Raw genomic sequence first — 27337 nt, 5'->3', positions numbered from 1 at the left:
TTGTCTGTGTTGAATTCTATTTTTAAATTTTGGCATGTTTGATAGAAGGAAATAATAAGTTTGATGGCTAATGACAGTTCAAACATCTTTTTAAAAAATATTTTATTTATTTATTCATGAGAAACACACACACACACACAGAGGTAGAGACATAGGCAGAGAGAAGCAGGCTCCATGCAGGGAGCCCGATGTGGGACTCGATCCCGGGACTCCAGGATCACGCCCTGGGCCAAAGGCAGACGCTCAATTGCTGAGCCACCCAGGTGTCTCTCAAACATCTTTAGTAAAAGTTTATAGAGTGAATTTAAATCATGAAGTTAAGTTATAACTTATTTATGATGAAATATGTAATAATGTATTTTGGTTAGTTTTGTCCTATAAGAGGAAGTTCATAGATAAGCAATAAATAAGTTGTGATTTCAAGTATGTGTTCATATATGTATACATAGTTAAAATATATGTGTGTGTGTGTGTGTGTATTTAATTGGCTTTTTGGCCCAATCAGTTGCAGACTATCAATGGAGAAAACTGTCAGGTTTCATTTTCGTTTGATGTAGAAGTATAGTTTGCATGGCTTCATTTTACTCTGCAGTACAATTCTGAGTGATTTTGATTATGTTACAATTAGGGTAAATTAAGATGTTCGTTCACATTTATTTCTTTTCTTTAAGGATTTTTCTTCTTTCCCGTCTTTGAAAGAAGCTAAACTTAGTTCTTATATAAAGTACAATTTAAGTTCCTAATATTCTTGGAGGAATCAGACGGAAACATAAATGGAACTCTGATGAAAAGCATGCTTTTTAAGCTGTATAGTCCACTTTTGTTAAGAAATCTGAAATTTCACTTTCCGATCTTTTTTCTCCATTTACTTTTCCATACCTCATTTTCTTTATTCCATTACAAGAAGACTTAGGGTAAATCTCTTTTTGGGCAACTTCATTTTATTTCATTCTTAAGGTTAAGAAATTCTGGGAAGCCCGGGTGGCTCAGCGGTTTAGTGCCCTGCCTTCAGCCCAGGGTGTGATCCTAGAGTCCCGGGATCGAGTCCCACATCGGGCTCCCTGCATGGAGCCTGCTTCTCCCTCTGCCTGTGTCTCTGCCTCTCTCTCTCTCTCTCTCTCTCTCTGTGTGTGTCTCTCATGAATAAATAAATAAAATCTTTTTAAAAAAAAAAAAGTTGAGAAATTCTCTGGAACTCCTATTTTAGCTCCCTATAACTTTTGCCTCCACCTCTCTTCTGTCTTTTTTAATTGTTGTTTTTCCTTCTGCATATCATCACCCAGATAGAGACATGTTTTTAAAGTATATGTAAAATTGAGTGGGGGAGCTGAGTTTTGAAGGAGGGAGTACAAATTAGAATTAGTCATAGTTGGGAAAATGTTATTGGAATGGTTTTTGTTTCTCTATTTTCTTTAATTTAAATTCAATTTAGTTAACATGCAGTGTATTACTAATTTCAGAGGTAGAAATTGGTAATTCATCAGTTGCATATAACATCCTATGCTCATTATACCAAGTACCCTCCTTAATGCCCATCACCCAGTTAACCCCATCTCCCCATCCTCCACCCCTCCAGCAACCCTTTGTTCCCTCTAGTTCAGTCTTTTGTGGTTTGCCTCCTTTGTTTTTATCTTATTTTATTTTCCCTTCCCTTCTTCTAGGTTCATCTGTTTTGTTTCTTAAATTCCACATATAAGTAAAATCATATTTGTCTTTTTCTGACTGACTTAATATCACTTAGCATAATACTCTCTAGTTCCATCCATGTGGTTGCAAATGACAAGATTTCATTCTTTTTGATGGCTGAGTAGTATTCAAACACTAACACCATGTCTCCAAGCATGTAATTCAGTTCTTTATCCACCTAAAAAAAATGCTATATAGATTAAATTAGTTGTTGAAGGCTAAGAAATATAATTACTACTCCATCCTATTTATACTTTTTCTCCCCTCTTCTTAGGTTGACAAGTGCTTTGTCCTAAAATGGATCAAAATATTATTTTCTTTCTTTCATTATCATCATCATCTTGTTTATTTATTTATTTATTTATTTATTTATTTATTTATTTATTTATGATTTTTTTTGACAGTCTGGGGGTTTTGGAAATAGAGATATTAAAACCATTACTTATTTTAAAGGAAAATTCTTAAACTGAACTCATGAGTTTACTCTTTCAAATCTGACCAGCTGTAACCCTTCTGTGTAAAAATGTCTTCAGCAATAAACATAGAGTCAAGGTTAGGTTTGGGGATGGTGAGATTTTTCTGTTTGTTTTGTTTTAAACCAGAACTTTCCAAAACAGAGGATAATGCTAGGATTTAAGAGTGTTTCATTTTAATAAATGAGAACCTGTTCTCATGTTGCAAAAAGAAAAAGCATTTCTGGAAATTAGTTTGGCCAGCTTAACAATGGTAAACTTGAATTTAATGTAGCATGTACAGATACAAGTCATTATACTCTTAGAGATTTCTGACATGGAGAATTGTAAATTGAAGCGAGATGACATAGTTGTTAAAACCAATAGAGGAAAAGTCTTTTAAGAATATCTTAAAACCTGTGGGCAAATTGATTTCTTAGGTAAGCAAAATGAATAAATTTGCCATCATACAGATTTTCCATGAACTATGTAATAGTATTTTGTATATTTTGATACCTAGCCTGTGTTTCAATTTTACTTTTTTGCCAGCTAAACATGGGTACACTGTAGGAAAATTTACATCTCTTAGATCAATCTGGTTTTACTTTTCTATTTTAAATTTGGACCTTATATTTAATGTAATCCAATGTATTGTGTTGAAATTTACTGAAAAAATACAGAAGTCCACTTAGAGTTATTTTATAATTTTGATTTTAAACTTTTCAAGTTAAAAATTTTCATGTTTTATATTTGCATACATGTTCTCACAAATGTGCACACATGTGCTCATACATGTATGTACACACCTTTATATTTTACTCCTTTTCATAGCATTTGGCAGCCCTAATTTTTTTTTTATCCATGTGCCATTTTTTAGACTCCGTGATATTTCTAACATCTGAAAGGGCATATACATCCAGGAAATAACTGTTAAATTTAATTGTGATCAAATATGTATTTTACCAAAGTGCCTAGGTGGCTTAGTCAGTTTTGCGTCTGCCTTAGGCTTGGGTAATGATCCCCCAGGGTCCTGCTCGGAGAGGAGCCTTCTCCCTCTCCCTTTGCCTGGCACTTTTCCGTGTGCTCTTTGTCAAATATGTAAATAAATTTTTTTTTTGTTTTTTTTTTTTTAATTTTTATTTATTTATGATAGTCACACACACAGAGAGAGAGAGAGAGGCAGAGACACAGGCAGTGGGAGAAGCAGGCTCCATGCACCGGGAGCCCGATGTGGGATTCGATCCGGGGTCTCCAGGATCGCGCCCTGGGCCAAAGGCAGGCGCCAAACCGCTGCGCCACCCAGGGATCCCCGTAAATAAAATCTTTTTTTAAAAAAGTACATATTTTATCAGCAGGTCAATAAAAGGAATCATGATTTCTAATGACCATACAATGAGAAGCTAAAGTGATTTTTTTAAGTTGAATTTAATTTTTTGGGCAGCCCAGGTGGCTCAGCGGTTTAGTGCCGCCTTCAGTCCAGGGCCTGATCCTGGAGACCCGGGATCTAGTCCCATGTCGGGCTCCCTGCCTGGAGCCTGCTTCTCCCTCTGCCTGTGTCTCTGCCTCTCTCTCTCTCTCTCTCTCTCTGTGTGTGTCTCTCATGAATAAATAAATAAAATATTTTAAAAAAAAAAGAATTTAATTTTTTTTAGTATTTTATTCCCATTTCTACCCTGTAAAAAGGAGGAGATTGTGAAGACAGTGCATGTTGTTTTCTACTAGAGATGCACAAATATTGTAGGTTTTGGAGCCAAAAAATTCTCAATGTGAGATAACTAGGGATGTTTGGAACATTAGGCATCATTTTGGGTGCCACAATGTCAATTGAGGAAGTTTTCTTTTTAACTCTTTAGTGTCATTTATGGGTGAATACAATGGAAATTGAGGTGTTTAGTAGCTTCCAAATATTCTCATCTTCTTAATTCTCACTGCTTTTGAAAGTATGTTTGCCATCTTATTTCAATGATAGTTACTATTTACTGAATGCATCCTATATGGCAGGCATTATACTAAGGGACAGGTGTACCCTACTCTAGTCCTGTAAACTCCTTAAGATCTCCGTATGTTATTTTATTTTACAAATGGGAAAACTACGAAGTAACTTGTTCAAGGTCACATAGCTAGTGGGTACTGACCATGCTCTAAAGGCAATAGAATGTGTACGTAAAACTGCTAACACAAAAAAGAAGAAAGAGGATTTTTAATTTTAAAGTTTTGTCCTAAAAGCAAAGTTAAACACAGCTAATAATTTTTTAATTTAAATTCAATTAATTAACATATAGTGTATTATTAGTTTCAGAGGTAGAATTTAGTGATTCATCAGTCTTATATAACATGTAGTGCTCATTATATCACATGCCCTCCTTAATGTTCATCACCCAGTTACCCCATGCCCCCACCCACCTCCCTTCCAGCAAGACTCAGTTTGTTTCCTGTGATTAAGTCTCTTATGGTTTGTCTCCCTCTCTAATTTCATCTTGTTTTATTTTTCCTTCCCTTCCCCATGCTCCTCTGTTTTGTTTCTTAAATTCCACATATGAGTGAAATCATATAATTGTCTTTCTCTGATTGACTTATTTCTACAGCTAATAATTTAATGCAAATATGTAATGCATTACAAATGCCATTTAGAGTTGTGCTGAATACTTTATTCTTTGTTACCCCTATATCTAAGTTAGCTCTTAGGTTTTTCCTTAGATTAAACGTAAAATCTTATTCGTAAACCAACCAGTCTTTTGATTACCATATTGTGTATATTTCAGAAAACAGTAATTATTTTAAGTATCTACCAGCTAATGATCCCTTCATGTTCAGAAGATTACATGGTTATAATGATATTTTTCTTAATAACAGGATGCCCATTAAAATGAGAAAATGCTTTGAGTGGAAGCCAAAATCTACTTAGTTTATTTTAGCATTTTAGAATAATTCATATTTGAGCACTTACAGTAACCTACCAAACACTTGATTTCTTAGTGGACCAGTTCTTTTAGGCAGACCTTTTGCCCCCTTTTAAAAAATGTCTATAATTACTTTTTAGCCTTTAGAGTATTTCTAATTCTTTGGTTAATGTAAAATAGTTTAAAGATTAATCTCTTCAATTTTCCTACACACAGAGACATGTACATTAACTGTAAAAGAAGGTAATTTTCCTTTTTATAAATACATTCTCTCCACCTTTTTATTAAAGGTTTATTTATTTATTTATTTATTTATTTTTTTTTTTTTTTAAAGATTTTATTTATTTAGTCATAGACACAGAGAGAGAGAGGCAGAGGGAGAAGCAGGCTCCACAGGGAGCCCGATGCGGGACTCGATCCTGGGCCTCCAGGATCACACCCCAGGCTGCAGGCGGCGCCAAACCGCTGCGCCACCGGGGCTGCCCTTATTAAAGGTTTAGATCATTTCTTTTTTGCCTTCATGGTATTTCTAAATTTTTGTATTGTCATTAACCAGTTTAAGGAGTAGTTGATTCATTTTCTCATACACAAAATGACATGCACATTAACTGTGAAGGAAAAGTAATTGGCCTTGTAGGAACTGAGTATTTTGCTTTTGGATTTTTTTTTCGTTTTTTTCTGAACTAGTTACAAATTTTGGAAAACAAATATTTGAATTGTGTTTGGAGAATACAAATAGAGCTGGTAATAGAGTTCCCTCATGAATCAGTTAAATTAGTTGACAGTCAATGGGCAAGTGGCTTTATATGTAATAAAAATACTGAAATTAGAGCCAAGAGTCACGTATTCTGCCTCTGGCTTTGACAGACACTAGTTGAATGCTTTGGGCAAATCAATTAAGTCCTTGTGTTTATGAATATTAAAAACCCCCAACACTGTCATGATAAACTCACTCTATGTATTTTATTTTATTTTACTTGGTATTTTATTTTTAACTCAGAGGATTTAAGTCAGAATCATAATGCTTAAAAATCTCTTGAAATGAATGTTTGTACCTAATTTTCATGCAACAATAATTTATTAAATTCTTAAGAGTTCTTTCTAAAAAGCAAAACATTTACTTTGCTTTTAAAATGCCTAGAGTTCTGAAAACTCTATTGTAGGTTTCCCCAAACATTATGTAACAAAGAGATTTAAATTATATGTCAATGTTCTATATGAAGTCACATTATGTTGCATTACTCACACAGCAGAGGATTTTAACATTGAACACAGCAGTTTCAATGTTAAAATCCTGGCAAATGTTGATGTTCTTAATAATTTTAATGAAATACGTAATTTTTAGCAATTTTGAATTCCTGTACAAGAACTAAAAAACCGAGGAAGTGAGCTTTTTGTTATGACTCTTCTGAAAGACTTAAGAATAAACTGTAAAAAAAAAAAAAAAAAAAAGAATAAACTGTAAATATTTGATCTTTTCCAATTAGTATGGAAGACCATGTAAAAAAACTGGATATTGAGTCTCAAGATTCAGTTTACAATTTAAATTTCCATATATTGAAGCAAGGCTGCCTTGGTTTCTTAAGCAATTGCACTGACAGGTGATATGAACATTTAAAAGTTGGTGTGTGTGTCTTTAATCTTTATAATTCTAGGAAGAAAACCTAGGAATTTTAAGATTCCTTAATAGCACATTTCATATCAGTCATTTCATCTCTTAAAATGATATTACTTGGCAAACTTTCCTGAATTATCACATACATTTTTACTGAAACTGAAAATATATATGATGTGTACTGTTATGCCTAAATTATGAATTAAATTATCTTTAGCACTCATGTAGAGAAAATATGTATATATTGTGTTCATTGAGCATTAGATAGAAATAAATATGACTAAACAATTAGAATTATTCCTTCTAATGTTAACATCTCAATGTTCATTTATTTATTAAAAATAATACACAAGCTAGCACTTGGGCTATGAAATAGTAAAGTTTTCCTGCCTAAAACCTTTATAAGATGGTTATAAGTAAAACAGTCATAATATAGTAATGTACCTTCCTATTTTTTATGTTGTAGAACATTAGCCAGATACAGACACATACAGAAACAAACTTTAATGTGTGGAACTCATTCAGCAGGGTGTGCTTTGAACCTACCATCCTTTATTTTTTCATTCTTCCCTCTTATATAAGTTTACATTGGAAGACATGAGTAAAAAGAGGGCTAAAGTCACCTATAGATAATCTGATAGAATTTGAACAAAAAATATATATTCATCTTTAAATAGAAATGATCATAGTTTTTACCTTACAGGATTATTGTGAGGATCTATGGCATCTATAGTTTAGAACCTCTGGTACATAAAGTAATCATACAATGTTAGCAATTATTAGTATTCACTGATGAACATGTAAGGGTACTTGCGGGAACATATTTACAGCATAGTTTATTTATTTGTTTTGTTAAAATTTTATTTATTTGAGCGAGAGAGAGAATATGAGTAAGGGGAAGGAGAGGGAGAAACATACTCCCCGTTGAGCAGGGACCCAACTCAGGGCTTGATCCAAGGACCCTGGGATCATGACCTGAGCTGAAGGCAGATGCCCAACTGACTGAGCCACCTGTGTACCCCTATAGCATAATTTATAAATGTAGGAAAGTAGGGCAGCCCCCGTGGTGCAGCAGTTTATCGCCGCCTGCAGCCTGGGGTGTGATCCTGGAGACTCGGGATCGAGTCCTACGTCAGGCTCCCGGCATGGAGCCTGCTTCTCCCTCTGCCTGTGTCTCTGCCTCTCTCTCTCTCTCTCTGTGTGTCTCTATAAATAAATAAAATCTTAAAAAAATAAAAATAAATGTAGAAAAGTAGAAATAACCTAAATATACAATAATATCTCTATTTATGGTACATCTATTTAAGAAATAATATCTTGCCATGAAAAATGACATAGATACATACTTAATGGCATGGATAGAGGCCCAAAATATATAGATATAAAAAAAAGCAGCATGAAGAGTATGATCCCTTTTTGTAAAAAAAACCAAAAATGTTAAAATATTTTAACAAATTGCTAAAGGCCATGTATAGGCTAGTATGAAACTATAAAATTGCTGTAAGGGGCCCCAAAAGGGAAGCCCATTCACTCCACAGACCTCACTGCTACTTATGAGTTAGACTGGAGAAAAGGCTAGAAAGAGCCCAAAGGTACAAACCTGGGGAAGGGAGCAGTTTCTACTTTGGCTAAGGCTCCAAGCCTTGGTTCTTCTCCCCTAAAGAGCAAAACCTAAAGATGCTAAGACAAAACACCTTCCTTGGGGAAGGAAATAGATAAAACCACCATTTTGGGGGAGGAGCAGAAAACTATGAGAGAAAGCGCTGGAAGAGGAAAGCCTGATCCTTGATACCAGGGGTAAATAGCCTACCTACGATGGTAGAAGCAATGGTTAAACCAGAACAATAAATAATATCTCCACCTTCCCACCGTTAAAGACCAGCAAGCACCAATAAACAGCTGTCAAAGTGTGAGAGTAAGTCAAGTACAAGGAGAGAGAACTCTGAGCACAGGTTCTAAGAAAAAGCCTAAAGCTGTGGGTGGAACAAGAACATTGAAAAAGAAAGCATCCAACAACCCAACTGCTACCCTAAGCACAAGGTAATGCTAGATGAATTTTAAGCTGGTAGGTTGCTGAGGTTATTTTGCCTAACAAAATAAAACACGAACAGCTCAACTCCTAACTAGATTGATTCAATTCCATACACTTAAGGTCTAGCAGAAGAGACATGCCAATTCTCAGGCATAAGTAGTATTTATCTCAGTCTGCTTTTATTTATTTTTTTTTTTAATTTTTTTTTATTTATTTATGATAGGCACACAGTGAGAGAGAGAGAGGCAGAGACACAGGCAGAGGGAGAAGCAGGCTCCATGCACCGGGAGCCCGATGTGGGATTCGATCCCGGGTCTCCAGGATCGCGCCCTGGGCCAAAGACAGGCGCCAAACCGCTGCGCCACCCAGGGATCCCTCAGTCTGCTTTTATATAAGATATATATATATAGCTTTTAACCAAAAATTACAAGACAAAGAAGAAACAAGAAAAATAACAATACACTATTATTAAACAAAGTAGTCAACAGAATCAGAGTCAGATATGATCCAGATATTGGACCTATCAGATGTAGTTTAAAATAACTATAATTAATATGTTACTATGTTAAAGACTCATGTGAACAAAGTAGACATGTACTAACAAATAGGGAATATTAGCAGAGAGTTGGAAACTATAAGAAAGAATCAAATAGAGGAATCCCTGGGTGGCTCAGTGGTTTGGTGCCTGCCTTTGGCCCAGGGTGTGATCCTGGAGTCCTGGGATCAGGTCCTACATTGGGCTCCCTGCATGGAGCCTGCTTCTCCCTCTGCCTGTGTCTCTGCTTCTCTCTCTCTCTCGGTCTCTCATGAATAAATAATAAATAAATAAATAAAATCTTAAAAAGAAAGAATCAGATAGAAATACTAGTAATGAAAAATATGGTACTAGAATGAAGAATGCCTTTAATGGGTTCACCAACCAATAGACTTGACAAAATTGAAGGGAGAATCAGTAAGTATGAAGACACATCACTAGAAATTACTCTAAGAATTACCAGAAGGAAGAGAGAGAGGTGGGATGCCTGGGTCACTCAGTGGTTGGGCGCCTGCCTTGGGCTCAGGTCATGATCCTGGGATCTGGGATTGAGTCCTGCATCAGGCTCCCTGCTGGGAGCCTGCTTCTCCATCTGCCTGTGTCTCTGCCTCTCTGTCTCAGTCTGTATCTCTCATGAATAAATAAATAAATCTTAAAAAAAAAAAAAAAGATAAGGGTGAGATGGGGACATGGGCAGGAAAAATATTTCAAGATCTAATGGCTGTTTTTCAAAGAGTAATTAAAGACTTCAAACCACAGCTTCAAGAATCTCAAAGAACACTAGGTAGGATAAATATCCCTACCCTCCCCAAACCAAACACACATATACACAGAGATACATAATGTTTCAAAATGCTGAAAGTGAGAGATAAGTAGAAAATGTTGAAGGCAGCCAGAAGAAAAAGGCACATTAGATACAGAGGAACAAAGATAAGAATTACAGGCCTCTCAGAAATTTTTTTTTTGAGGATACACCATGACTAAAGATAAATATTTTAAATCCAAGGATAATTACTATAAAACATAAACAATAAGACAATAGTATATATAAGATGGAATTGTGTAAATAATCCAAAAAAAGGCAAAGAAGGAACAAAGAACAGATGGAAAAGGAGAGAGCTGGCAAGATAATAGATTTTAATTCAACCGTATCAATACTTACATGAAATTAATAAAATATAAGTGGTCTGAATATAAACACACAAATTGAAAGAAAGATGATAACATTGGTAAAAAAGCAAAACAATTATGTGTCTTTAAGAAAGTCACTTTAAATATAAGGACATGGAAAGATTAAAATTAAAGTAATGGGAAAAGATACACAATGCAAACACCAATCAAAGCTGGAATAATTATATTGAAATTAGATAAAGTAGACTTCAGAACCAGGAATATTAACAGTGAAAAAGAAGGACATTCTAAGGATAAAGAGATCAGTTCACCAAAAAGACCTAACATAAAGTTTGTATATGTAGCTAAAAATAGAGCCTCTAAATATAGGAGGCAAACATTGATAAAACTGAAGAAACAGATTCACAAGTACAGTTGGATATTTCAACACTTCTCAGCAATCAGAGCAAGTAGACCCGGAAGATTAGTAAGACCTTAAAAGAAGACTTTAACAACAATATCAAACAACTTGGCCCTATTAACATTTATGAACATTCCATCCAAAAACAGCTTAAGATACATTCTTTTCAAGTACACGTGGGATGTTCACAAGAATACGCCATATCCTGGATCAGGAAATAAAGTTTTCTTAAAAGTTGAAATCACACAAAGAAGGTTTTTTGTGTTTTATTTTTTTGTTTTTTGTTTTGTTTTGGCCATAATGGAATTAAATTAGAAATCAGTAACAAAAAAATCTGAAAAATTCCTAATTATTTAGAAATGAAACACTATACATTTAAATAGTTCATGGAGGGCAGCCCTGGTGATGCAGTGGTTAGGCACCGCCTGCACCCCGGGGTGTGATCCTGGAGACCCGGGATCGAGTCCCATGTTGGGCTCCCTGCGTGGAGCCTACTTCTCCCTCTGCCTGCATCTCTGCCTCTCTCTCTCTCTCTGTCTCTCTGTCTCTATGAATAAATAAAATCTTTAAAAAATAAATAAATAATTAAATAGTTCATGGATCAAAGAGGAAGTCACAAAGGAAATTAGAAAACATTTTAAATTGAATAAAATTACCTTAAGATTTTTTATTTATTTGAGAGAGGCAGAGCACATGAGAACATGAGTAGGGGAGGAGAGGGAGAAGTGGGTTCCCCGTTGAGCAGGGAGCCCGATGTGGGGCTCGACCCCAGGACCATAACTCGAGCCAAAGTCAGATACTTAACCAACTGAGCCACCCAGGTGCCCCTGAATCAAAATTTTTAAAAAGTCAAAATATACAGGTTTCAGTTAAACCAAGAATTAGAAATCTCTATCATAAATGCTTATAGAAGAGAAAAAACAGGAGTTACAGAAAAATCTATATCACTGAATGCTTATAGTAGAAAAGAAAAAGCAAGGATTCAAGAGAAATTGATAGTATTAAATGCTTATAGTAGAAAAGAGGCTTCAAGTCAGTGATCTAAATTTTTACCTTAAGGTAGTAAAAGAAGACCATATTAAAGCCAAGTCAAACAGAAGAAAGAATAAAAATAAAAGCAGAGGGGTTCCTGGATGGCTCAGTGGTTTAGCGCCTGCCTTCGGTCCAGGGCATGGTCCTGGAGACCTGGGATCGAGTCCCATGTCGGGCTCCCTGCATGGAGCCTGCTTCTCCCACTGCCTGTCTCTGCCCCTCTCTCTCTCTCTCTCTCTCTCTCTCTCTCTCTCTCTGTGTCTCTCATGAATAAATAAATAAAATCTTTTAAAAAAATAAATAAAAGCAGAAATCAGTGAAATTCATTATTGTACTAAAGGTCCTGGGAGTGATGTAAGAACAAGAAAGAAAGGGCATATGAGTTAGAAGGGAAGAAATAAACTGTATTTATAATGAGCATGATTTTTTATGCTGAAAGTTGTTTATTTAAAAATGGGGGATGGAGACTGTATCTGAAATGTTAATGTCATAAAAGATGAAGACTGTTGGAAATGTTCTAGATTAAAGGATACTAAAAATACATGACAAGTAAATTCAGTGTACCTGGTTCCTAGATTAGATCATGAGGGAAAATGCTCTAAAGGAAATTAACAGATAACTAACAAATTAAATGCAGACTAGAAAAGGCACAATGCAAATTTATGAAGGTGACAACTACCCTGCTGTTATGTAAGAGAATTCTTAGTCATAGGAAATACTGAAGTATTTAAGGGTAAAGGACCGTGATGTATGTAACTTACCCTAAACCCTCAAATGGTTCAGGAAAAAAATTACATAGCATAAATGCAGAGGATAAAACAAATGGGGGGTGGATAGGATGTCGTAGGCAAAGATTTCAGTGTTTCCTGTGCTGTTTTTGTTTTTGTAACGTTATAAATTTGAATTTTTTTTAAAAGTTCTTAAAAGGTTTTTCAAAAATCTCAAAAGAAGAGGGCCATTACACTTGAAGTTGGAAACTGCTTTACTCACAGTAGGCAACTGTGAGGGATTAGGTAAGGTCTGCCTATAGGTTAGAGTATGTTTGCTTGCTTCTTGCTATAAAACACATCTCCCCAAACTCTGTTCCTGTCCTGTAAGACAGCTCACCTTGTGTGCGACCATCCATCTAGGCCTTTTGTGTTGCCCTCATGTGAATGCGTGCAAACCAATAGATGATCACGCTCCTGGCTGTACTAGAAGTCAAGCCTTTTTTCTCTGACTCAGGAGTCTGAAGTCTTCTTCCAGCACCTATGAAAAAGTAACAGGTCAACTTTTTCGATTGAAAGCATAAAATCAAATTCCAGACCCAGTGGTCTAGTCCTGTGAACATGTCTTACTTGTCCCTATTTCTGTTCTTTTTCTGACACTGAATTCTTTGCCAGGAATCCCTTTCCCATTTCTTCACCTCTCCAAACCTTACACATCCTTTCAGTTTACACCCTTCAGTTTTACTTCTAGTTTAGTAATCTCTCCCTCCCAGATTCTTAGGAGATTGTTGTTTTGTTCCACTGCTCATTTAATCATCTCTCCTTCTCTTTCTTTCCTCCATTTCTTTTCCCTCTTCACCCATCTTTCTTTTCCCCATTTTCTTTCCTCCATTTCTTTTTCCTATTTAGCTGTAATCAGATTGAATATGACAAACTTCTGATTAAACTGTGTCTGTGAGAGCAGACCGTTTATTCTAGTATAGAGCCAAGAGGATTTATTTATGTATTTCTGATTAACTAGTTCTTATTAAGAGCCACTGAAGTGTTCACAAACATGTTTTTTTAAACTCTCATCACAGGCTTTATTTTAGGTTGGTGTATTGTTCACAGAGATTGAAAGCACTAAGAACAATCAGAATTTTCAGGGTTGAAAGAATCCTAGAAATCATTCAGGGAAAAACCCTTCATTTTCTTAAAGAGAATAGGTCATGGATAGTGATCATTATCACTTCCGAAAGACTCATATCACTACTCTTAATGTTGATTCTCACTGTGGTTATAAACAATTATAAATTTTTCATACTGCCTTAAAATAAATTTTTTTACTTCATGTGCTGATAATATTTATTAGAGGTAGCAGTCATAAAATAATCATTTGGATTACCATTAATAAGTTAGATTTTGGGGACACCTGGGTGGCTCAGTGGTTGAGCGTCTGCCTTCTGCTTAGGGTGTGATCCCAGGATCCAGGATCAAGTCCTGCATTGGGCTCCCTGCAGGGAAACCTGCTATGTCTCTGCTCCCTACCCCCCCCCCCGTGTCTCTCATGAATAAATACATAAATTAAAAAAAAATAAGTTAGTGTTTGTACGCATGTGCATGTTGTGGAAAACTTTTGGACCAGATTCAACCTTTGTGGTGTAATTATGTTTGAAAGCATGATTCTCAAAATACCTAATTTTAAGAGGATTATAGCTCTCATCATTAGAATCTGGCCTAACAAATTAGTGATAAAATCTTTCTCTTGGAAAATGAGGTTGTACATCAAGGTGATTCTACATAATGGATTCTAGAACCAGATTTCCTGTATTTGAATCTCATCCCTGCCACTTGTTAGTACGGGCCTGGGTTATATTAATTAACTCTGTGTGTTCTGATTCCTCATTTTTTTAAAAAAGATTTTATTTATTTATTCATGAGAGACAGAGAGAAAGAGATAGAGATAGAGAGAGAGAGAGAGAGAGAGAGAGGCAGAGACACAGGCAGAGGGAGAAGCAGGCTCCATGCAGGGAGCCTGATGTGGGACTTGATCCCGGGACTCCAGGATCATGCCCTGGGCTGAAGGCAGGCGCTAAACCACTGAGCGACCTAGGGATCCCCTGATTCCTCCTTTGTAAAGTGGGAATATGTTACCTATCTCATGGGTTACGGGGAGATGAAATAAATTGATAATGTAAAGTGCTTAAAAGCGTAACCGGGACAAAAGAAATAATTTAACAAATACTATTGATTAGTAGAAGATGGCTAATAGGCTATGATAGTTTCCATTTAACTTGTTAGCCTAAGTAAGAGGATAGTTTATGCAAGTCACCAGCTTCAGAGGGGTTTACTTTATTCTTTATATTTTAACGTTTTTTTCCCCCTTAGAGCTTATTCCAACTAAAGAATTCTTTTCACCAGTGCCTATTACCATATTGTTTTCTTCTAAACATTATTCTTTGTGTTTTGTATGTGTTACATGTTGTGTTCTGTGTATGTGTGTGTTCCTGTTTTTTAAACAAGTTGATGTAATAATTCCATTTTAGTGGCTTTTCAATAATTCTGAGTCTGTGCTACACAAATGAGGATAGGTAAATATTTTAGATGTGTACTTACAGAAGCTATGGTATATAACCCTATACCTTAGTTATGTATTTCCATATTATCCAGTTTTAAGCAACATTCATATACAATCCTTTTCTAGATTATTGTTGATTAAAGTACTAGACCATATAAATACAGGTATGACCATACGTTGCTTTTAAGAATAAATGATCGCCCAGTAACGTGGTCTAAGTAAAATGTTCTCTTTTTTAATTATGTAGTCCTCTTCGCCATCCTCATCACAGCCTCATTCTAGCCACTGCAGAACGAAGGCCTCATCATTGTGTCACCATGCATCCCTGCCCTGGGTCAAACGTAACCATGTAGGCCCTGCAAAGGCTACCAGTCCATCTCTCCGTCTTCGTCGCTGGCGACCCTTCTTGCGCCTACCATCTATGGGTCTCCATTCTGTTGTAAGTGTAGTCAATCTTCCATCTCTTCTTCCAGTGACAAGGATAGTCCATTTTTTTTCCTTACACTTCTTCCGTCTTCAAAGTGCTTTTCTCTTGGTTCACTCAGCCATTAGCTTTTTCTCCCCCAATTAGATTGCAAGCATACCTCCATGCTTTGCGGTCTAGCTTGACTTTCACCAATGCCTCCGTGAACATTCATTTTCCCACTCCATATCCTGCCAGCATAAGGATGCCTGCCTTTTGATGAGTACGGATCGACATTCATGATGATGTTTAAGTTCCTGTCCATTGTTAAAGTGAATATGTATTCTCTTAACCTTCATCTCTCTGATTTCATTTAGTTGACCCAGGTCAACAAGTGCTGTGTACCTTCTGAGTTCTTTGCCATCTCCTTTTTTATTTTTTTCATGTTTCTGAACATGACTGTAGCCTCTTGTCATGCTCTGGGGTCACTTTACTTACTCTATCCTTAACCTAATCCTTCATGGTGTAGGGTGTTTCATCTAAGCTATTTTATTCCCTGAGGCATCTCAGGTACTTGGTTTAATCTTGATCCAATCTTCCCTGCCTATTCAGTTTCTAAAGATCTTTTCTAAGTAGGAGGTGAAGATTTTCTCGTTGTGAATTGCTTCCCACAAATTTTATGATTTCTCCTTCTTAGATTGGTGATATTAGCAAACTATTAAAAAGTACATTTGTTCTTATAATCTTGCTAATTATCTTAAATGTTGAGACAGATGATGGAATTCTAATAATTTTCATGATTGAACTAAACTGTAGGGTTAGGCAACTCCAGCTCTTTTCTTTTTGATGTTTTAAATTTTTTTTAAGATTTATAAATTTATTTATTCATGAGAGAGAGAGAGAGAGATGCAGAGACAACAGGCAGAGTGAGAAGCAGGCTCCATGCAGGGAGCCCGACGTGGGACTCCATCACGGGTGTCCAGGATCACGCCTTGGGCGGAAGGAGGCACTAAATCGCTGAGACTCCCGGGCTGCCCTCTTTTTGATGTTTTAGACTGTTAACGTCAATAACTGGTTTAGCAGAGCTAACCTAGAAATGCTATCTGAAAGATTTGGTGTATGCCATCCATTTATAAGAAACTTGATGCTTCTGGAAATCATCATAACTTTTGAAGCCAGAGGAAGTCTGACTCCTCATACATTTAATGCTTAAAAAACTAGAAGTTGGTGTCAAACATTCCTTCCTTCCCCTTATTTACTCTTTCAGAGCTATACTCAAACTGTGAAGTAGTCTTTACACTTTTCCTTAAATATGTTTCCACCAAATATCAGTATGGTCATCAAATAGACTTTCATTTATACTGAATACCAATCAGTAAACTGGTGTCTATTTTATTTTCTTCATTTGATCACAACATGCATGTGCCATTTTTATTCATTTATCTATTTAATATTTGTTGCTTCCCTACTGTGCCATATACTGGCATAGTAGGAGATACAAGGTGAATTATATATGATCAGAGTAAAACCCTAATTTTGTAAATTCTAACTCGGGCACAATTGATTCTAAACATGACTGATTGCTTTGTACTTTTAAATATTCTAAATATAAATGAATAAATCATAAATTGGTGTTTCCAGTTTTATATGATTTTACATAATTTTGATCTTTGCTCTCCATATTAATTTTGTTGTTTTGTAGCTTCATAACTATTTTCATATCATAGCATGGATTCTTGAACTATCCAGCCTGAGTTTGAAACCAGATTCCCTCACTAGCTCTTGAACAGTTTTCTTGAGAATAAATGAGTATATTATCTATTTCATAGAGTTTATATGATGATTAATTGGTCAGTACATTTAAGGCACTTAGCACAGTGCCAGTACCTGGTATATATTAAGTGCCAAACAAGTATAAATTAAACTATATTTTCAACAATTTGAATTTTATATTTAGTATTTAATTTCTAATTGATTTGTTATTTTATTTTTAATTGAGATAATAATAAGTGTTGTATTATAAATTAGGGAACTTTGTAAAAAATAATATATAAAACTAAATGTAGGCGACATGATCCAGTCTATAGCTTCTGGTTTCTACCTTCTTGGTCATTTTTTTGAAATTGAAGACTTTGCCTTTTTTTATTGTTCTTGTTCTTAGTGGAACAGTTTTTAAGCAGTTGGATAACTGCAAATTTCAGACCCTCAGACTGATGAAGTTGACCCAAGGGAAAAGGAAAGGCTCCCAATAGGTACTGAAGTTTTGTGGAAGGCTTAGAAGTTTTGAGCTTAACTTACCTTTTATAATAATTTGAAGGCTTTTCATGCCCTCTTTAGTTTTATATTTTTCATATGCACTTTTGGATAAAAGGTATAATGACTCACAATTATGAGTCACTAGCATTAGTGATTTCTTATATTTGTGATAATGTAGTTAGTATTAATATTGAAATATTACATAATTCTTTTATGGCACTTAACAATTTACATGTATTTCATTTAAACTTTAAAACAGATAAGAAACCCAGTGCACCCAGGGGTTGGGTATATATTCAGGTCTCTGACTCCAATTGTACTACTTTCATCTCTAGCATGGTTTTATTTACTGACAAAATATGAAGAATAGAAGCTATAAGATGTATTATTCTTAAGAAGAGATGGTGTTAAAACAAGTGTATAATTTTTGAAAATGCAGTAGCTCCAAAATTTAACATACTTGTTAACCTATTGGAGAATTGTCTTAAAATGAATAATAAAAAAAAAAAAACCCTCTTTTCTAGTTGGATAAAAAATCATTTCTAGTATTTCTTTTTTTTTTTTTTAAGATTTTATTTATTTATTCATGAAAGACCGAGAGAGAGAGAGGCAGAGACGTAGGCAGACGGAGAAGCAGGCTCCACACAGGGAGCCTGATGTGGGACTGCCCAGGACTCCAGGATCACGCCCCGGGCTGAAGGCAGATGCTTAACCACTGAGCCACACAGGCATCCCCATTTCTAGTATTTCTTATTATATAATTGAATTTAAGTTTGTAGAATTGCCTAGGTTTAGCCTTGAAAAATTGGATCCTTTTCTGGTCATTAGTAAAACAAGAATATTAAATTGAGTGATCACTAGTATTTTTTGATTCTCTGAGCAGGAAAGTAAGGGAACTCATTACCACTATCTTTAAACATTTGAAGACATATCATGTTCAAGAGGAATTAGAATTTTTTCTAAGAAAAGGGAAAAATACTGGGGGCCATATATTACTCTCAGTATGAAGGTTAACTCCAGCAAAACTGTCCAAAGAGCTAATAGACTACTTCAGAACCTAGTGTTCTGCTAGGGTCTGCTGCAGATGGGGCTGTGCTGGAGAGGAGTCTACTACTGGAGTAGCAATAAAAGTAGATAATATTGACTCCTACCAACAGTAGAATTCTTTCATTCTAAACTGAAGCCAGGAAGAGCTAGTTTGCCACATTAATGTTGAGATTCTCCCATTAATAATTGAAGAGAAGTACTATCTGAAGAATAATGGGAGATTAGATGAGTCACTCTATCTGTAAATTTTTTAGAAACATCCAGTAAAACCAAAATAGTAACGCTTATTCTGTCACTTTCAATTTTTGCATCTAAATACTTCTTAAAACTAAAAATACTACTTAAAAATACAAAATTATCTGAAGATGAAAAAAGTATAAATTTACATTTCAGATACCATTGTGTTATATAGGATGTTAATATGTGATGTAATTTGACTTATGCCTCTTTAAAACATTTGCTTCTAAAATTTGTTCATGCATTTAAGTGATTGTATCTTATTCAAACCATTTAAGATTTGATATACAGCTAACACACATTAGTGTTAACTGTGCAGCTTACTGCATATCATAGTGCCATTTAATCATGTATGATTTTGGGTAACTTATTTACATTTCTAAGAAATGTAGCAGATATTGCTTATTGCAAATCGAATTTAGAAAACTAAAAAAACCTAAAAAACTAGGTGTAATTTTCATTTCAAATAGTTCACTAAAAAAGCAGATGAAAAATCATAGGTTACAGTTAATTGTACTTTGATTTACTTTTATCTCTTCCCCCCCACCCTGTACTCTTTTGGCTATTTTCCTGCATTTATTCATTTTTAAACTTTGAATCTTGATGAATAGTGAGACTTACTTCATTCTAAGACTATATTACGTTGTTCAAAAAATGAGATTATCAAGTTCAAATCATTAAGGAAAGAATTCACTTTCTTATTAAAATTTAGCTTGAAAAGAGTTTTAACTGTTTATCCTATTTTTTTAACTTTCTTATTTCAAATTTCAAAAATTAGACAAATCAGCTCATGCATTCATTTCATTCAGCAAGTATGCATTGTGTATTTACTGGTACCAGGTGTTGTGCTAGTCACAGGGTTTTCAAGGTTGAATAATATTTAAGGTTTTTAGATCAGTTGAGATTAAGAAAGATGTGCTTTAAGTCGATGTTTTCTTGGTTGATGGGTGAGGACATTGTCATAAATGTGGTCATGTTCATTCTTTGTCCACCATATCAAAGATGAATAAATCTTGAATTACATGTTTTCTCACATCATTTCATATTTATATATGTTTACATGTACTTGATTGATTTGACTACTAACATGCATAATATGTATTTTTCCCTCCTATTTCAGGCACCAAGTATAGATGAAAAAGTAGATCTTCATTTTATTGCATTAGTTCATGTAGATGGGCATCTCTATGAATTAGGTAAGAGCTATTTAAATTTACTCTGGGGAGGGAAATGATAAATGGGAAAGTCTCTATTTATGATTAACAGGTCTGTTGACATTTATTGTGTTTAATATTAATTGCCCTATAATATCAAGTTGGCATAATGAAAGTTTTCCTTTAAGATTTTTTACTAGAAAAAATAAATGTTTTTTGAATTTTAAGCAACTTATAATTCAAGAAAGTGTACATATTAGCTTTGTATTTCACGCAAAGCAGGGAAGTAAAAATCATAGGAAACTCCTATAAATCAGTTCAGCATTCCTTACTAAATTATTTAGTAATCATCAACATCTGGATGAACTATCTTGATCCTGAAACAACTTTTAAAATATGCTGTAATATTCATAATGACTAACTTTTGTAATCAGTAATGAGTATCACTACTTTTTAGGTTTTTGTACTATCTCTTTGTGTTGCCTCTGATTTTTTTAACTTTACAAGAGCGTGTGTTTTCTGGCAGTAGTTCCCTAAGGCATATGTCAGAGTAGCCATGATTAATTATTTGGCATTTTGGCCTATACCTGTACTTATTTTTTAGAAGTTTAACTGTAGATCGACTATTTTGGGGAATGTTGGAGATCATCATCATAATTTTAATTGATCCTTTCAGACATAACAAACTTCTTAAAGTTCTTTAATGGCTGGTTTATACTACTTATCATGAATCCTTGTTGTTTTCCATGAGGACAAGGTTAAAAAAAGCCAAATAAGGGGCAACTGGGTGGCTCAGTCAGTTAAGTGTCTGATTCTTGGTCTCAGCTCAGGTATTGATATTCAAGCCCTACATTGGGCTGGATCCATGCTGGGCCTGGAGCCTTCTTAAAAAAAAAATAAAGAAAAGTAGAAATTAAGTTTAAAAAAATTTTTTAAAAGCCAAATAAAAAAGAGAAGTCTTTTTCAATTTCTAGGTACCATGATTTTTAGTTCTCTTTGTTCTTACTTGCTGTCTGTATTAACTTGCCACTTTCATTTTCCTCAGCTTATTTAAAAGCACAAAGTTCTGAAAGAACTCCTGTTACTATAAATGAGGTCCATAAATGTAGATAGATTTTACGTGTGGAATATAACAACAGAGTAATACACTTGATTAAAAAGAAAGAGCTGTATTCAAGGGTACAAGGAAAGGAAAAAGCATAATTTTGTAGAAACCTAAAACCCCCAAAGGAAAAAAAAAAAAAAAGAAACCTAAGATCCTGAAGGCTGTGTACAATAATAGAGACATTTGAGTTGGATTCAAACTGAAATGAAAAGAACACATTGTGATGGGAGTAGATGATACCCCTGTAGGGCAGCATGGAAGACCAGCTTTGCTAAGTCAGTCTACAAGGTCTGTATCTAGAGATAAGATGTAATAGTGATTGGGGATTTCCTACATCTGATTGATTGCTGGAAGCTGACTTTCTACTCTGAATTTTGAATTATAAAGAATAACTAGTGGAAATGGAAATAAAGAGAGTGCGGAGACTTGCCAGACACATTTCATTGACCTCAAGAAAGTACACTTAGGAAAGGCCAGAGAAATGATAAATATGATCCATAACCAGAAACTATGACAGTGGTGATGACTTTCCGAATGATAGACTTATCAGTAGAACAAACAATAACATCTAAAAGATATTTAGAAAAAAAAAAAGAAATCTCAGATCATCTCAATGGGAAGGAGTTGACTAAAAAACTCTGGTTAGCTAGCTCTCTGAGCTCAGAGTCTAGAGAGGACAATTAGAAGGAAAGATGTATTACAAGGGTACGCTACATATGAAGAATGTTTTTCTTCTGCATTCCAAGATCAGTACAAAAGGATTTTAAAATTGGTTTGAACATTAGGAAAGAAAGAACTACCGAGGTCTTGTTGGTTAGGCATTCTTTAGCAAGAAGAATGATCATGGCTGATAGAGAATTAGAGCCTTTTGGGGATTACATTCTTAAAATGAATTTAAAGAATTTCAGAGTTGTAAAGAATAGCAGTAATCTTTTAGATAGTGTAGAGAACAGGGATAAGTACAAGACAAATGAAAATGGGCAGTTGCTGATTCACTCCAAAGGAAATTGGCAGTAACCCTGATGTGGGTTCCTAATAAATTCTAAAGGAATGTTGAGCAAGGAGACTACTGAGTTAGTGAATAGAAAACAGTGATTAAGAGAACAGCATATGATTTTTAAGAAAAAAATCATTTTGAAGTAACCTTATTTTTAAAAATAAGACTATGATTCTAGATGTGTGCAAATTAATTACTACAGGACAGTTATTCAAGAAAGGATAGTGGTTATCTTTAATATATTTATTCCATACTCAATTGTAAGGTTAACTGATGAAAGGAATTGAGTTATTCATCTTTTTGTTATCACTTCTTCCTTTTCCTTAAGGCTTCATGTTGTTAATAGCATATGTAGGGGAGGAGAAGTACATATTTTTAAATAGATAGAATTACTCTTTATGGATAAATTGGAACAATGGGATTTGGAAGTGAATTCAGAATTGATTGAATCATCAGATTGGTATACTGATAACTAACAATTTATTGTCTACTTGGAGCAACAGGAATACTCTGAAACAGTAAAAAAAAAATTTATTTTGAAATAATTTTAAATTTTTATAAAAATTCCAGAAATTGTATGAGAGTTCCCATAAACCCTTTATTCAGGTTCCCCAGATTCAATTAATATGTCTGAACCACTTAAAAGATAAGTTGCAGACATGATGCCCTATTATTAATATATTTCTGTATGTATTTCTTCAAAACAGGTGGATACTCTCTTATATAACTGTAGTATGACTAACAAAATCAGGAAATTAATATCAACCTATATTATAATTGAATTCACATATTCTGTTCAAATTGTTCTGATTTTTTACAGTATCCTCTCTAGGTTCAGAATCCAGTCCAGGGTTGTATGTTGTATTTAGATGTCACGTTTGTCTCCCTTAATCTGGAATGGTTCCTCAGTCTTTTCTTTCCTCTCGTGTCTTTGACATTTATTTTTAAACCTACAGGGCAGTTATTTGAGATTATTTGGGTTGTTTGATATTTCCTCCTTATTTATCCATTTGACACATACACCACAAAAGTGGTGTTGCGTTCTCAGTGCGTCATTCAGGAGGCTCATGATGTTGATTTGTCCTCTTGCTGATGATGATGACCTTTATCATTTGGTTTAGGTGGTTATCTCCATTTCTCCATTATAAAGTTAAGTTTGTTAAACTTATTAGTATATCAATATGTTACGGTTATTGATAGTTAATGAATAAATATTTTATCAGGGGATACTTCGAACCTATGTAAATACACAGTTTCTCATTAAGCCTTTATCAGATTTAGCATCCATTGATGATTTTTAATTGATTATCACTATGATGGTGCCAAATGGTGTTTTTTTTTTTTTAAAGATTTTATTTATTTATTCGTGATAGACACACAGAGAGAGAGGCAGAGGCAGAGACACAGGCAGAGGAAGAAGCAGGCTCCATGCAGGGAGCCAGATGTGGGACTCGATCCCGGGTCTCCAGGATCACTCCCTAGGCTGAAAGTGGAGCTAAACCACTGAGCCACCCAGGCTGCCCCCAAATGGTGTTTTTAAAAAAATTCCTCCAACATTAGAAGCTTTCCTTTTTCCCTCATTCATTCATGTCAGAATGGACTCATGGATTCATATTTTACTCAAAAGATTACATAAAGTCCATTATCATCATTTATTTTGATGCTTAAATTTTCCCAGACTTGGCCTTGAAGGGCACCCCTTCAAGCTGTCCCTTTTGTCCATTTGATACGTTTCTCTCTTTCTTCAAGCAATTTCTTGAATAAGATGTTCAGATAGAATAAGATGTTCTAGGCGCATCTTTGATTTTCTGTGATCCAGCCATGTATTCAGTTGCTTCCACATAGAGTCCTGGTTCCTTTTAGTGGAAAATGATATTTAGAACCAATGTCTGGGTGGTAGGTGTGCTCATTGTTACTAAGATATCATTATCTAGGTCCTCTCAGAGGACAAAAGTAGGAAATATTTGTATGTATTAGAAAAATACACTCACATACATGTATGTGAATATGAGTATAGATGTACCCACAATTACATTGGTTTATATATTAAAAAGCATTCATTTACATTAATACTTCTAAGTCTGATCTAGTAGTGTATAGTTTATTCTAGTGTTCTCCATTACCTTTCATGTATTTCTTGGTTTACCCATTCTTCTTGTATATAAAGAAGCTCTTAGCCACTCACCCTAAAACTCAGACCCAGACACAATGCTCCCTGAGCCCCCTGGCACACTAATCCTGGCCTGGCCCAGCCCAGACCAAGGGCAACAGATCTACAAAGTGGGGAGCTACCTTCATTCTAATACTGTGCAAATTTCCAAACCTTGCTCTCTTTCTCCTCAGTCTCCTCATTAAGACTGTTGTGCTCTGCTTGGGTTTCCCATTCGTGAGCTAGCAGAAAGCTGCTATTACTGTTGGGCTCACATACAAGCTACCTACTTCCTCATGTCTAAGAACAACTGTTTCAGCTATTTTGTCCAGTTTTTTAGTTGTTTGCAGTGGAAGGCCTCATCCAGTACCAGTTATTCCCTCCCAGCTGGAGGGGGCAGTGGCCTCAGTATTATTTCTTCACTTCCCACAAGGAAGATAAGATTTTGCTTCCTTGTATCACCCTTGTTCCTTACCCACCCTCCCAGTCACAGAATAGATTATTTCCTTTCTCCTATTCTCCCAGTTCTGTTGTAGTTGTTTATATTTTTATGACCACAGAAACATTATTCTCAGCTGAGCCATAACTAATGTACATTTGAAAAAACTCTTATTTCTTTAGTTTTAATAATTGTCTCATTTTGCCTTCTGGTTTGTTTGGTTAATCTTCCCTTATATTTTTCTTTCAAAGTGGTATCTATCAGTTCAGCTCTAACGCTGTGTATGTTTGTGGATTCAAACATTTTTATTACATTTGGAAGCCATGAAATTACAGAAGGGATTGTGTTTTATGGATTGAACTCAAAGTGCCACTTAAAAGACATATGAGGTTTAGATTTGGATATAGAGTTTCAGTTAACTTTGAGTTAGGATGAATTTATATAATAATAGACTTTTTCATTTTTTCATAGCATTTATAAAGTAGTAGTTTATTCAAGATGTTTATAATTGTGTTTAATTAACTTTGGTGGTCAGTGAAATAACCCTAGGTTATTTAGATTGTTGGTCTATACTACTGCCTTGGTGGTACACAATTAGTAGCAGTAATATATAAATCTTATGTTGGCTCCCTTTCATTGGCATAAGCATATCAGTCTTAGGATCTGATTTGAAATAAATTTTTCATTTTCTACTCTAATAATTTTTCATTTTTCTACCCTTTCCTGAGGGTAGAAATTAGGTTGGTAGCTTTTTAAAAATTGACTTATAAATTTTGCATTTTTTAAAGGAAATTAAAGCCAAAAAATAAAATTAAAAAAAAATAAAGCCAATGTTTATTTCTTATAAATTCTGTTTAGGAAGATGATTTAGGCTTTTCAAACATGGAAGCAAGATTCTTTTTTTTTTTTTTTAATTTTTATTTATTCATGAGAGAGAGAGAGAGAGGCAGAGACACAGGCAGAGGGAGAAGCAGACTCCGTGCAGGGAGCCTGATGCGGGACTCGATCCCGGGACTCCAGGATCACGCCCTGGGCCAAAGTCCGGTGCTGAAACGCTGAGCTACCCAGGGATCCCCTGGAAGCAAGATTCTAATAACATTAGAATAACATAATAAGATACTTGCTTTAGAATATATTACTTTCAGTATCTTTTAACATTTGCTTCACTGTAGGAAGATGAAAATGGAAGTTGGAAGTTGGAAGGACATTATCTTATATAAGCAGCTAAACATTCAACTGTTTGTTCATTTTCCACAGATGGACGGAAACCATTTCCAATTAACCATGGGGAAACTAGTGATGAAACTTTATTAGAGGTAATAACAAAACTTATTGGCCTACTTTAAGTGTTATTAATGTTCTTGTTATCTTTAAAGTATCTCTAAAGATCACTTGAATAACATTTTCTCTGAATTTGGATGTTTCCATGTTCTTGCCCTCTTGAGAAAATCCAAAAAGAAAATTCTGAGTTAGTGTTAAAGATCTACAACAAATGAAGAGATTTTCAGAACTCTTTGTGTGAACAAGTATCAAATTTGAAAAAGATAATAGTATCGAAAGAGTTGCACATCATATCCCATATTTCGCTGAATCCAAGATACTATCATTTGTATCTTGATCCTGATTTTAGAGATTTTTAAATTTATGAACAAATTGTGTGGCTCAATGAAATAGTACTTTTCAAGTTAAAAGTTTCTTTAAAGTATTTTAAGAAAGAACACTTACTATATTTTATAGTTTTGTACTAAGCAAATCAGGCTACCAACCATTCACTCTTCTGGTGTGCTTTAAATTATTTTGCATTTGGAAAAAGAAGTCTGTAATATAAAATTAGTATGAATTAGGGAAATATGAAACATTTATTTATCATTTGAAAGGAAAACACATGTTTATAAACTAAAAAATTACACACATTTTTTTCCCCATAGGATGCCATAGAAGTTTGCAAGAAGTTTATGGAACGTGACCCTGATGAATTGAGGTTCAATGCAATTGCTCTATCTGCAGCATAGCTTGTCAGTAAATGGAAACACCAAATACTGTATTATTTGCAACAAAAATTACATTTCTGCTGCCATACACTAACTCAAAAATTTTGATATTTTCATTAACTTGACTGATTAAACTTTATGTGAATTAAACTTTGACTTAATCTGTGTATTTTTTTTTTTGCCCCACATTAAAGCTGTAATTCTTTCTCCCCTTTCTTTCTTGTGAAAGACTTACCTTGTCTGAGGACTAGCAATAGGTTTCTTATTCTCTTCTAAATTTCATGGGAGATTTTGTATTGAGCACAAGTGCAGTTTCCATCTGCATAGTATAAATATACATTATATCACATATTTTGACATATTCCCTTAAAAAGCATTTGTGGAACATCTACTTGTAATGAGCTAGACACTGTTCTAAGTGCAGGAGTTACAGCAATGAACACTGTCAACAAGTTCCATAGTCATGGAGCTTATGTTCCTGCGAGAAGAGATAAATGACACATTAGTAAGAT

The 27337-nt window shown here is 34.7% G+C and overlaps 1 protein-coding gene across 8 annotated transcripts in view; it reads left to right on the top strand.

The window, feature by feature from the left end:
- Window positions 1-26975, top strand: part of UCHL3 (ubiquitin C-terminal hydrolase L3) — a 54903-nt gene extending 27928 nt beyond the window's left edge. For 5 of the 8 annotated variants that reach the window (XM_072782781.1, XM_072782782.1, XM_072782780.1 and 2 more), the window contains 3 exons: window positions 20111-20186; window positions 26092-26150; window positions 26763-26975. In XM_072782781.1, coding sequence (XP_072638882.1) covers window positions 20111-20186; window positions 26092-26150; window positions 26763-26846 — 219 coding nt within the window. In that variant the 3' untranslated portion in view covers window positions 26847-26975. Of the gene's footprint in view, window positions 1-15294; window positions 15487-20110; window positions 20187-26091; window positions 26151-26762 lie in introns of all 8 variants that reach the window. The other 3 variants (XM_072782775.1, XM_072782776.1, XM_072782777.1) reach the window with 1 other exon arrangement.
- The last annotated feature ends 362 nt before the right edge of the window (window positions 26976-27337 follow it).

The sequence above is a fragment of the Canis lupus genome, chromosome 17 (genome assembly GCF_048164855.1).
Source record: "Canis lupus baileyi chromosome 17, mCanLup2.hap1, whole genome shotgun sequence".
NCBI classification, from domain to species: Eukaryota; Metazoa; Chordata; class Mammalia; order Carnivora; family Canidae; genus Canis; species Canis lupus.
The sequence above is the reverse complement of the archived record's forward strand: the minus strand, read 5'-3'. Positions and strand labels throughout refer to the sequence as shown.